The 13467-nt window shown below is 32.6% G+C and overlaps 1 protein-coding gene across 2 annotated transcripts in view; it reads left to right on the top strand.

The window, feature by feature from the left end:
- Positions 1–13467, top strand: part of UGGT2 (UDP-glucose glycoprotein glucosyltransferase 2) — a 271578-nt gene that overhangs the window by 116297 nt on the left and 141814 nt on the right. For both annotated transcript variants that reach the window (XM_077158543.1, XM_077158542.1), the window contains 3 exons: positions 7160–7279; positions 8246–8331; positions 8853–8988. In XM_077158543.1, the coding sequence (XP_077014658.1) occupies positions 7160–7279; positions 8246–8331; positions 8853–8988 (342 nt within the window). The remainder of the gene's footprint in view (positions 1–7159; positions 7280–8245; positions 8332–8852; positions 8989–13467) is intronic.

Raw genomic sequence — 13467 nt, 5'->3', positions numbered from 1 at the left:
TGTGATTTTATTAAAGTCCATTGGTTTTGTACTTTGGATGATTTCTATGGTATCTGAATGTATCTCAGTAAAATTTCTTTTAAAAAATCAGTTGACCATATGTGTGTAGGTATTTCTACCCTTTCAATTGTGTTCCTTTTGTCATATGTCTGTACCTGTTCCAGTTATACACTGAGTACTGTAATGTTGTAGTAAGTTTTGAAATCAGAAAGTTTGAAGCCTGATTGGTATTCTTCTTTTTCAAGTTGTTTTGTGCTATTCAGGGTCCTTTGTCCTTCATTTCTTTTAGTAATGACTTGCAGTTTTCTGCATACAGTTCTTTATATCTTTAGTTAAATTTATACCCTGATGTTTTATTTTTTTAATTGCTGTTTTAAATGAAAGTTTCTTGATTTTCTTTTCACATTGCTCCTTAGTAGTGTATAGAAACACCACTCATTTTTGCATATTGATTTTGTATCATGCTCCTTTGGTAAGTTCACTTATTAGTTCTAGTATTATTACCTCTAGTAGCTTTCTTATGGATTCCTTGTAATTTTTTTATATATACATTTTATCATCTGTGAATAGGACTAGTTACTTGAATGCCCCTAATTTCTTTCTTTCTTTCTTCTTTTTTTTTTTCCTATTTGCTCTGTCCAGCGTTTCCAGTACAATGTGAATAGCAACAGTGATAATGGATGAACTTGCTTTGTTCCTAATATTAGTGGGGAAGCTTTCAGACTCTCAACATTGATAAGATGTTAGCCGTGCATTTTTCATATATGGCCTTTATCATGTTTAGGTAGTTCCTTTCTGTTCCAATTTTTCTAAGTGTTTTTATCAAGAGAGTATGCTGAATTTTTGTCTTATGACTTTTCTGTGTCAATTGTGATATTGTGATTTTTTTTTTACCTTTTTTCTATTAATGTAGTTCACTACATTGATTTTTCTTATGTTGAACCACTTTTTCTTTCCTAGGATGAATGCTTCTTGGATACGTTTAATACTGTTAACCTGCTGTTGGGTTTTGTTTGCTAGTCCTTTGTTGAAGTTTTTCATGTCTATATTCATAAATGACATTGGTTTATAATTTTCTTTCAGCTTTGATATTAGAGTGATGCTAGCTTCATAGAATAAATTATGAAGTAATTCCCCCATCTTCAATTTTTTGGAAGGTTTTAAGAATGATTCATGTTAATTCTTCTTTCAATACTCTATAAAATTCACCAATGAAATCTTCTGTTACTGGACTTTCTTTGGAAACTTTTGATTACTGATGCAGTTATTGATCTGTTGTGATCTGCTGCTTCTTTTTGAGTCATTCAGGTAATTTGTATGTTCCTAGGAATTTGTTCATTTCATCTAGAATGTCTCTTTTGGTTGTGTACAGCTGTTCATAATATCTTCACAAAATCCTTTTTTGTTTCTGTAGAGTTGGTAGTAATGCCCCTCTTATTTCTTATTTTTATTTATTTCTTATTATAAACAAGAAATAATTTATTTCTTATTTTTATTATTTGCATGCTTTCTCATTTTTTTCTTTGTCAGCCTAGCTAAAAGTTTGCCAATTTTATTTATCTTTTCAAGGGACAAACTTTTAGTTTTGTTGACTCTATTGATTCTTGAGTCTCTTTTTTGTTAATCCCCACTCTTACTTTTATTTTTTTCCCTTACTTACTTTGTAGTTAGTTTGCTGTTCTATCTCTACATCAGTTATGAGGTTAGGTTATTTATTTGATATTTTTCTCCTTTCTTAATGTAAGCGGTTATGTCTATAACTTTCCCTCTTAGCACTGCCTTTGCTGTATCCTGTATGTTTTGGCATGTGCTATGTTCATTTTTATTTACTTCAAAATTTTTCCTAATTTCCATGTGATTTCTTCGTTGATTTATTGGTTGTTTGAATGTATTATTTTCCATCTAATTGTGAATGTTCCAGGTTTCCCTTTATCACTAATTTCTAGCTTCATTCCATGATGGTAGAAGATACTTTATATGATTAAATTTATATGATAAATTTAATAAAAATTTATTAAGGCTAATTTTGTGGTCTAAGATAACATATGGTCTGTCTTAGTGAAAAATCTATGTGCATTTGAGACGAATGTATATTCTGTTGTTGAATGAAGTGTTTTATATATGTGGGGGGGAATTTGGGGGTGTATGCTCATGCATGCAAGGTCTAGCTGCTTTATAGTACTGTTGAAGTCCTCTATTTTTTTATTGACCTGCTGTCTATATGTTGATCTCCAACTATTAATGTAGAAATTTCTATTTTTTCCTTCAAATCTGTCAGTATTTTCTTGATTATTACTGTTTGTCATTGTCAGTGTGTCAACATTTGCTTTGATTTGGGGACTCTATGGTCATGTGAAAATATGTTTTAAATCATTGTATATATACTTCTTGAATCGACAGTTTATTAATATATCCTTTTCTCCTTTTCAATGATTTTTTATGTAACAGTTTATTTTCTCTAGTACTAATACAACCAACACCACTTTATTGTGATTACTGTTTGCATGGACTATTTTCTCTGTCCTTTCACTTTAATCTGCTTGTGTCTTTGAATTTAAATGAATCTTTTGTAAACAGCACATAGTTGCTTCATGCTTATTCATTCATTCTGCCCATCGCTGTCTAATTGTTAAGTTTAATCCATATACATTTAAAGTAATGGTTGATAGTGCAGGACTTATTCCTGTCATTTTGCTTTTAGGTTTTTTTGCCTTACTCTTTTTTTTTTTAATTTTTAAATTTTTCTTAAACACAACAATATACAAACACAAAAATTCTTACCATATGATCATTCTATTCTTGGTATATAATCAGTAAGTCACAATATCATCACGTAGTTCTATATTCACCACAATGATCATTTATTAGAACATTTGCATCAATTCAGAAAAAGAAAGAAAAAAGAAAAAGCTCATACACACCGTACCCCTCACCCCTCCCTCTCTTTGATTATTAGTATTTCCATCTATCCAATATATTTTAGCCTTTCTTTGCCCTATATTTTTCTATACCCCTTACTCCTCCCTTTCATTGATCACTAGCATTTCAATCTACTAAATTTATTTTAACATTTGTTCCCCCTATTATTTATTTTTAATCCATATGTTTTACTCATCTGTCCATACCGTAGATAAAAGGAGCATTAGACATGAGTCTTTTCTCAATCACACAGTCACATTGCGAAAGCTATATCATTATACAATCATCTTCAAGAAACATGGCTACTGGAACACAGCTCTACATTTTCAGGCACTTCCCTCCAGCCTTTCCAATATACCTTAACTAAAAAGATGATATCTATATAATGTGTAAGAATAACCTCCTGGATAATCTGTTGACTCTGTTTGAAATCTCTTATCCATTGACGTGTTACTTTATCTCATTTTTCTCTTCACCCTTTTGGTCCAGAAAGTTTTCTCATTTCCTTGATGCTGAGTCCCAGCTCATTCTAAGATTTTTGTCCTACTTTGCCAGGAAGATTTACATTCCTGGGAGTCATGTCCCACATAGTGAGGGTAAGGGCAGTGAGTTTGTTTGTCGTGTTGGCTGAGAGAAAGAGGCCACATCTGAACAACAAAAGAGGTTCTCTGGGGATGACTCTTAGGCCTAACTTTAAGTAGGCTTAGCCTATCCTTTGTGGGGATAAGTTTCATATGAACAAACCCCAAGATTGAGGGCTCAGCCTATTGCTTTGGTTGTCCCCAGTGCTTGTGGGAATATCAGGAATTCTCCACATGGGGAAGTTGAATTTTCCCACTTTTTCTCTATCTCCCCAGGAGACTTTGCAAATACTTCTTTATTAACTGTTCAAATCACTCTGGGATTTATTAAGGCATCACTCTGAACAAACCTATAAAATCTCATGCCTATTCAAGGTTACCTATACTTATGGTGTTCAATTAAACTGACCACATAAATTATATTGGGAAGTGCACTAGTCAAATTATAAATTTTGTACCAAATAAACATTTTTTGCTTTAGTCTTATACATAAGTTAAAGTTTTAAAATATGAATTACCATCTCTTTTCAATACCCTTCCATATTGACATTTCTTTGTTCTTCCTCATGCAAAAACATTTTTAAATTTGTACATTTAGTCACTATCATTGTGCACTCTAGGCATTCCTAGATTATACCGTCTCAGTCTTTATCATCTATCTTTCCTTCTGATTTGATTTGTGCCCCTAGGCCTCCTCCCTCTGTCATTCTCACATTCAGCTCCATTCAGTGTACTAACATTATTGTATTACAGTTAGGTGGTATTGTGCTATCCATATTTGAATTTTTACAATCAGTCTTGTTGCACAATCTGTATCCTTTCAGCTCCAATTACCCAAAATCTGCCCTATTTCTATTTCTGATGGTCTCTGTTCTTAGCTGAAATTCTCCAAGTTCTTTCACTAATGTTAGTTCATATCAGTGAGACCATACAGTATTTGTCTTTTTGTTTCTGGCTAATCTCACTCCTCGAGGGCCATCCATGTTGTTACATAGTTCATAACTATTCTGTCTTACAGCTGCATAATATGCCATTGTATGTATATACCACAGTTTGTTTAACTCATCTGTTGATGGACATTAGGACTATTTCCAACTGTTGGCAATTATAAATAATGCTGCTGTAAACATTGGTGTACAAATGTCCGTTTGTATCCTTCTCATCATGTCCTCTGAGTAGATACCTGTCTTACTCATTTTTTTTACCTTAGTGTTTTTATTTCTGCCTATTTTTATACTTATCTGATCTTTTAAATTGAACCCTTTGGAATATCTTCTCATTTTCCTCTGTTCATATTTTTCTGATATCATCTTTGTGGTTACCATGGGTCTTAAATTTAGCATTCTAAATTTGTAACGGTCTTGTTTGGTATCATTACCAACTTTAATTCAAGCATACAGAAACCCTTCCATTACCCATGTTTATATAGTCACTCATAACATTTTATGCCCAAACCATTGGTTTCTCATTATTTTTATGCATTTTAGTTCCTGTAGTAAGTAAAAAGTGGAGTTACAAGCCATGAATAAAATAGTGCTGGCATTTATATTTACTCCTATCATTATCTTTTCCAGAGAATTTACTTCATTGTGCATTGATTTATTCCCTAGTGTCTTTTCCTTTCAACCTGAAGAAGTCCTTTTAAAAAGCATTTCTTACAGAGCTTGTCTGGTGGTGACAAACTCCCTCAGCTTTTGTTTACCTGAAAGTTTCTTAATCTCGCTCTTATTTGTGTCATCCCAATATCTCCTTGCCTTATTGGTTTCGGAATAGAAATCAGCACTTAATCTTATTGAGGCTACCTTGTACACATCATATTGGTTCTTTCCACCTTTCAGAATTCTCTATTTATCTTTTACATTCATTATGATATGTCTCAGTGAAACTCTATTTGGTTTTTCCTGTTTGAAGTATGTTGAAGAATTTAGATAAGTATATTCATGTCTTCCTATAAATATTGGAACTTTTCAGCTATTACTGCTTTGAATAGTCTTTTTGTCACGTTCTTTCTTTCTTCTCTTTCTGGAACTCCCATAATATGTACATTCCGTTAATCTTTTTTTTTTTTTTTTTTTTTTGGTCTGTTCCTCGGTTGAATAAATTAAATTTTCTTATCATCAAGTTCACTGATTCTTTCTTCTGCCCACTCTAATCTGCTTTTAACCTCTCCAGAGATTTTTAAAAATTTCTATTAATTGTGATCTTCAGCTCGGTTTTGGCAACTTTTCAAGATTTCCATCTATTTGTGTTACTCTCTCTTTTTTTTTTTTTATCATCTATCATTTTCCTGATTCTTTTTTGCTGTTTTTTTCCTTTAGATCTTTGAGTGTATTTAGGTCCACTTTTTAAAAGTCTTAGCCTGGTGTATCAAAGTTCTGATTTTCCTTGTTGATGCTTTCTATTACTTTATTTTGATACTTTGCATGAGCCATTGTTTCCTGTCTTTCGTATGTATTTTCATCTTTTGTTGTAATTTAGATTTTAATATCTTAATGTATTACCTCTAAAATTTAGTCACTGAGACATCTGTTCTTTAAACTGGTGTCTAGCTAGTTTTATGAGGGATTTATTTGATTGCTGGTAGCTAACAACAACAACAACAACAAAATAATAATATGAAAAGAAAAGAAAATACCTTGCCAGTCTTTACAAATTTTTCTGTGTAAGTAATCTCCATCAGAGTTTACCTTTCCTTACAATAAGTTTAGAGAACAATTTGAGGAAAAAACCTAGGGTCCTCTTTCTCTCCTATCTTAGGCATGCCCATCTGTCCCGAGAAGTTCTCACATTTACATACATCCAAATATCCCCTTTTTCCCTCTTTCCTCACTGACTCAAGCACCGCATTCTATGCCCCATAGCCTCTAGTCCTTTAACCCAGGCTGCTGTAATTTGATTCTTCTACTACAGTATCCTATTGAAGTGTTCTGTGATCTACCTCTAGGTACAGAGCAAATTTGAGGCATTGAATCTATGACAGTTGTCCTGGTTCAGTCCTTCAAGCACCCACCAGACAGATTGACACAGACTTACACACACCCAGAATGTTCACTAGAATTACTCTGCTCCCTCCTTAACTAGAACCTGGAGCCTGTGTTGGCAATGTGAGCCACTTCTACACCAAGCCAGTGAGGGGATGTTAGAGAGGCCTTCAAAAGCATGACCATATGCCATCACTTTAAAATTGTTGTTTTCTTGATTTAGTGCTTGCCTATTTACTGTTTTGCAGAGATTTGAGATGTTGGTTCTGTGGTTGGTGTTTGTTTCACACCTCTGTGTTTGTCAGATCCCAGCAGTGTCTCTCTCTGCCATCTTGATACCCTGTAACTAACTCTTCATTGCCTTTAAAAGTGCTGATCATTAAGATAAATACTTTTCTCTTTTAATTTCCATACAATTTTACTTGTGCCATGAAAAACAAATATATGATTGAAAGCTATGAATTTTTTAGCGGAAAGGCTTAGTGTAAAATTATTGCACATAATACATTCCTTAATTTAAACAATAGTCAATAGACTTCCTTTATTTAGCCAGAGATATAGAAAGTCCTACATGTAAAGGTATTATCACTTTTATTTTTTATGTTAAAAATCTGTTTTAGAAAGTGATTTAATTATTATCTGAATATAGCTTTCACAGACATTTGAATTATTTTCTAGTGGATCAATGACTTAGAACATGATGATTTATATATTTCATGGCCTTCAAGTTGTCAGGAACTTCTGAAGCCAACATTCCCTGGAAATATACCTTCTATAAGACGTAATATTCATAATTTGGTAAGTTTTATATTTGTTTATTTAGATGCATATTTCATAAAGGTATCAATAGTCTTTTTAGTTTATACTGCTGTTAGCAAATAGGTATCTGAGTTGTTAGAAAAGAAGTTTTTGCTTGCAATAAGCTTGGGTGGAATGGGTGACTAAGTAAAAAAAGGTAGTAGTGTCCCCTAAACTGCTTTTTAAAATTCAGCCTTCATATAGTTTTATAATACCAATATTAAGTTTCTATGTTTATTGATTACTTTTATATCCTCTCAAAGGATTTTATTATAGGGCTTTTCTTTGATTCATTATGTTGTAAGTTATTAATGATTGAAGTTTAATACATTTCAAGCAAAAATACGTTAATATTATTTTATTATTTATGCATATAAGTTCAATATTATAGTGGTAAATATCCAAACCACCTTTTGGGAGCTTTGTAATGTATAGGGAAATTTAGAGCTTTATTTTTTTTCTACATAGGAAGTGAATACCATATTTATTATATTAACCTTGTGTAAGAAGTTTTTTTTTTTCCATTTTTTTTTTTTTCGCATGGACAGGCACCAGGAATCAAACCCTGGTCTCCGGGAATAAGAAGTTATTTTAATGCTATTTTTGTCAGAAAACAATTTCTATTTTCTTTTTAAATAAAAGTTTATCACAGAAAACCCAGTAAACATTTAGGATAATCTATTTTACTTCATGGAAAAGATATTCTTTGTTCTGTGCTTCCAAAAAGACGATTAATATTAGATTTCATGTATCATTATCTTTGGATAGTCAGCTTTTAGAAATCTTTCATAAATTGACATTTTTCTTAGATAGGTTCTTTAGAATACAAAATTCCAGAAGTTTCTAAAGAATTATACTTTAAATTTCATACTTTTTAGTGAAAGAATTTAGTCTTGCTTGAATTGTATAAATATTCTAAAGGATTAAAACAAAGTAGTGCTTATATACTATCTACTTTTCTTTTAGGTTATGTTTATTGATCCTTCTCAAGAATATACCTTGGATTTTATGAAAATTGCAAAACGGTTCTATTACCACAAAATTCCTCTTAGGTAAGTGCCAGTATAAAATGAAACTGTCAGTTGAACGTACTCCACTATACTCAAATTGTGTAAATCAGAGTATTGATGTTTAATTCAAAGCAGTGCTTAGTTCTAGTGCCTGATAAAATATAGGTATGTGTTGTCACATCTCATCTACTTTTATTTATAAACTCTGTTAATCAAAGCTGTTAGATCATTTTCCTGAGAGAATGGATTCATGACTTGGGATTTTATAGAGAGCTGCTTATCCCTCAAATTATATTAAGATTACATGTTTCCTTTTTTTCCCTAAAGAACAGGGTCCTTTGATAATGTCACAAACAGAGTTTGGCAATTTTGCAGTTATGCAGCTGCAACTGGCATATGCAGTTATGTGGACTCTGTTGAAATCAGCATTACAGTTCAAAGTTTTTTTTCTCATCTAACACATTTGTTCTGTCTCGATATTTAGGTTAATAATTTTTTTAAATAGTGATTTATTGGTGTTTAAGAAGTAGTTGAGACATTCAAGATTCATGTTCTTTTCCCAGAATTGGTTTTGTGTTCATTCTTAATACAAATCATGAAATTGATGGAACAAATGATGCTGGAGTTGCTCTTTGGCGAGCTTTCAACTATATTGCAGAACAACATGATGTATCACAAGCATTTATTTCCATAGTACATGTGAGTTTTTGCAATAGGTATAATTTTCTTGTTTTACTGTAATAATAATTATTATTATTGTTTTAAAAATTTATGAAAGCTATCATGGTGATTAATATGAATGATGAATTTAATTCTTGTGACTCCCTACTAAAGTATCTAATATTAGCCCCTCTTTATAAATGAAGTAACTGGAGCTTTGCCAAAATAAATTAATTTACTTTGGTTTACCAACCATTAAAGTAAAATAAATTGTATACATTAGATTAGAGGAAATCATGTTAGTAGAAACTGATTAGTCAGGGATTAATTCGTGAACTAAGTCTTGAACAAAATTATGAAATTAATGAATTGCAATGTTATTTTAAATTGTAAAATATCCAGATGCTTCCTAGAGAAGTTCAAAGAAGGGATCATTTAGGGACAGCAAATTGATGTGAAAGAGCTAAGATTGATTCTGAGCATGGCAAAGAGATTGTAAAAGAAAAATTTTTTAAATGGTAAGTAGATTAAGAAAGAACAAGAGAGTAGGAAGATTATTTGATAATTGAGCTTTTAAAACTCTTATGTGGCCTATTACAAAAATATAAATGTAAGAAAGAGCTATATAATTTAAGTGAATTTATCCTTTTAAAATTATGTTCTTTGGGCTTTTGCTTGTCAACCGATATTATATGAAATGGCTCTTCTTTAAACTTAGAAATTTCCATTGCAATGAACATTTCATGCCTAATTGTACACCTCCCAGAAAACCACTAAATATCTAATTATTTAACTGTTCTTTGATATTGAAACTATCTACAACTAATGATTTGAGGGAAAACTTTGCTCTGTAAAATAATGCTACGGGTTATGTGCCAATATTGTATCCAAGTATATTATTTTACTAACTGGTATAAAAATGTATAGTATGAGGGACTTACACTTCAGCTTATATCTTTTATCAAGATCCATTTGCCTTATTGTTAAGAAATAGTTTAATACCAAAAGATGAAAAAACCTAAAGATCTTCAGAAAACATCTTTACCTAAACTATCTTAATGATATATATTGAATAACCATAATACAAGCATTCAAGTATCAAATGTGAAGTTGAAAATGATGACATGTTTGTGAATCCCTTCCCTTCGGAATTATCTACTATGACATTCAGGTCAGTGGAAAACCCAGCCATTGCACCATAAGGTTCAATACAAAATGTTGTAAAAGTAAGTATTAAATATAGCTTTGGCTATAATTTATGCTAAAAGATCCCTGCAGTTTCAGCCCTTCTCAGTCAGATGCTGCTGGGGTTCTAAGACGTAAATCATTGGCCCTGGTCTACACCCCCCTGCATGGGTACCCTATGTCCTGGTACCAAGAAGTCAGAGGAGATACAGAATCTGGAACAACTAATCAAAGATGTGTAAACAAATCTCCTTAATCAATTCAAAAAAGTGAAGGAAAGTGGGTATGAAGAGATAAAGGATATTAAGAAGACACTAGAAGAACATAGAGAAGAATTTGAAAGAATATATATAAAAATAACAGATATTATGGAAATAAAAGACAGTGTAGAGAAAAATTTGAAAGAATATATAGAAAAATAACAGATTTTATGGAAATAAAAGACAGTGTAGATGAAATTAAAAATGTACTGAAGTCATACAGCAGCAGATTTGATGATGCAAAAGAAAAAATGAGTGAGCTAAAAGATCAACCAAATTTGGACAGATACAAAAGCATCTATAGAGAAAAATGGAAAAATTTGAACAAAGTCTCAGGGAAATGATTGACAACACAAAATGCACAAATATACAGATCATGGGTGTCCCAGACAGAGAAGAGAAGGGAAAAGGGCCAGGAAGAACGTTCAAAATAATAATAGCTGAAAATTTGCCAAACCTTATAAAAGACATAAGTGTGCAAATGCAAGAAACCCAACGTTCTCCAAACAGAATAAATCCAAATAGACTCACTCCAAGACACATAGTAATCAGATTGTTAAATGCAAAAGGAAAGAGAAAATTTTGAAAGATAAAGTAATTATTCATATATAAGGGAAGTCAAATAACACTAGGTGCTGATTTCTCATCAGACACCAGAGAGGCAAGAAGGCAGTGGTAAGATATATTTAAGATACTGAAAGAGAAAAACAGCCAGCCAACAATTGTCCATCCAGCAAAGCTGTTCTTTAAAATTGAGGAAGAGTTTAAAATATTCACAGATAAACAGAAGCTGAGAGTTCGTTAATATGATACTGGCCCTATAAGAACTACTAACAGGAGTTCTACCAGATGAAAAGACAGGAAAGAGAGGTCTGGAGGAGTGTACTGAATTGAATATAGGTGAGGGTAAATTAAGGATAAAAAGAGAAAAAAATAGATTTGACAAAAATCAGAGGATAAGTTGGTTGAATCAAGAACTTCCTTTACAATAATAATCACTTGTTTTTATTTTAATTTTTTCCACATGAGCAGGGACCGGGAATTGAACCCAGGTCTCCAGCATGGCAGGCAAGAATCCTGCTACTGAGCCACCATTGCACCACCTGGTTCCAAATCACTTTATACTTGTGGGAAACCGCAGACAGAGAAGTGCCACATATTAGGCAGGACAGGCAAAGCACAGAGTCTAGAGGCTTCATAGAAACATCTGTCAAACTGAGTGTCTTACCCTCAGGGAAAACTAATGCAGGTGACTCCTCCTGAGAGGAGGCCAGTCTGGTCTGGGAAAATCTGACTGGGGTCTATAATATCTAAGTAGACCCTCCTAAGGAGGAAAAAAATACATAGGTAAAAGAATGGAAAAATATGAGCAGGGACTCAGGGAATTGAATAATAACATGAAGCACATGAATATACATGTTCTGTGTGTCCCAGAAGGAGAAGAGAAGGGAAAAGGAGGAGAAAGACTAAGGAGGTAATTATCACTGAAAATTTTCCATCTCTTATAAAAGACGTAAAATTACAGAACCAAGAAGTGTAGCATACCCTAAACAGAATTGATCCAAATAGACATAATCCAAGACACTCACTAATCAGAATGTCAGATGTCAGAGAGAAAGACAATTTGAAAGCAACAAGAGAAAGGCAGTCCATCACACACAAGGGAAACCCAATAAAACTATGTGTAGATTACTCAGCAGAAACCATGGAGGTGAGGAAACAGTGGTGTGATATATTTAAGATTCTAAATGAGAAAAACTGCCAACCAAGAATTCTGTATCCAGCAAAATTTTCCTTCAAAAATGAGGGGGAAATTAAAACATTTTCAGACAGAAAATCACTGAGAGATCACTGAGAGAATCTGTGACCAAGAGACTGGCTCTGCAGAAAATACTAAAGGGTGCGCTAGAGGCAGATAGGAAAAGACAGGAGGGAGAGGTATGGATAAAAGTGAAGAAATGAATACTATCAATAAAGGTAAAAAGAAAAATTAGATATGTAAAATCCAAAAGGCAAAATAGTAGAAGAAAGTACTGCCTTTACAGTAATAATATTAAATGTTAATGGATAAAACTCCTGAATCAAGAGACATACACTGGCAGAATGGGTTAAAAAACAGGACCCATATATATACAGGAGAAGCACTTTAGACCCAAGGACAAACATAGGTTGAAAGTGAAAGGTTGTGAAAAGATATTCCATGCAAGCAACAATCAGAAAAGAGCAGGAGTAGCTATACTAATATCCAACAAATTGCACTTCAAATGTAAAACAATTAAAAGAGACAAAGGAGGACCCTGTGTATTAATACAACGAACAATTCAACAAGAAGACATAGCAATCATAAATATTGTACACTGAGCCAGAGTACTCCAAAATACATGAGGCAAACACTGAAAAGAGAAATAGACACATCTACCATAATAGTTGTAGACTTCAATTCCCTGCAGTCTTCAATGGATAGAACATCTAGACTGGAGATTAATAAAGAAATAGAGAATTTGAATAATACAATAAATGAACTAGACTTAACATTTATAGAACGTTACATCCCAGAAGAGCAGGATACACCTTTTTCTCAAGTGCTCGTGGATTGTTTCAAGGATAGATGATATGCTGGGTCACAGAGCAATTCTTAATAAATTTAAAGAGATTGAAATCATACAAAACACTTTCTCAATCATAAAGGAATGAAGTTTGACATCAATAATAGGCAGAGGGACAGAAAATTAACTAGTATATGGAGGCTTAACAATACACTCCTAAAAAAATCAGTGGGTCAAGAAAGAAATTACAAGAGAAATCAGTAACTATCTCAAGGAAAATGAAAATGAAAACACAACATATCAAAATTTGTGGCATGCTGCAAAAGCAGTGCTAAGAGGGAAATTTATTGCTTTAAATGATTATATAAAAAAGAAGAAAGGGCAAAAAATGAGGAATTAAGTGCTCACTTGGAAGAACTAGAGAGAGAACAGCAAACTAACCCCAAAGCAAGCAAAAGAAAAGAAGTAACAAAGATCAGACCAGAAATAAATGAAATTTAGAACATAAAAGCAACTGAGAAAATCAA

The sequence above is a fragment of the Tamandua tetradactyla genome, chromosome 4 (assembly GCF_023851605.1).
Source record: "Tamandua tetradactyla isolate mTamTet1 chromosome 4, mTamTet1.pri, whole genome shotgun sequence".
NCBI classification, from domain to species: Eukaryota; Metazoa; Chordata; class Mammalia; order Pilosa; family Myrmecophagidae; genus Tamandua; species Tamandua tetradactyla.
This window is presented reverse-complemented; position numbering and strand designations above follow the sequence as displayed.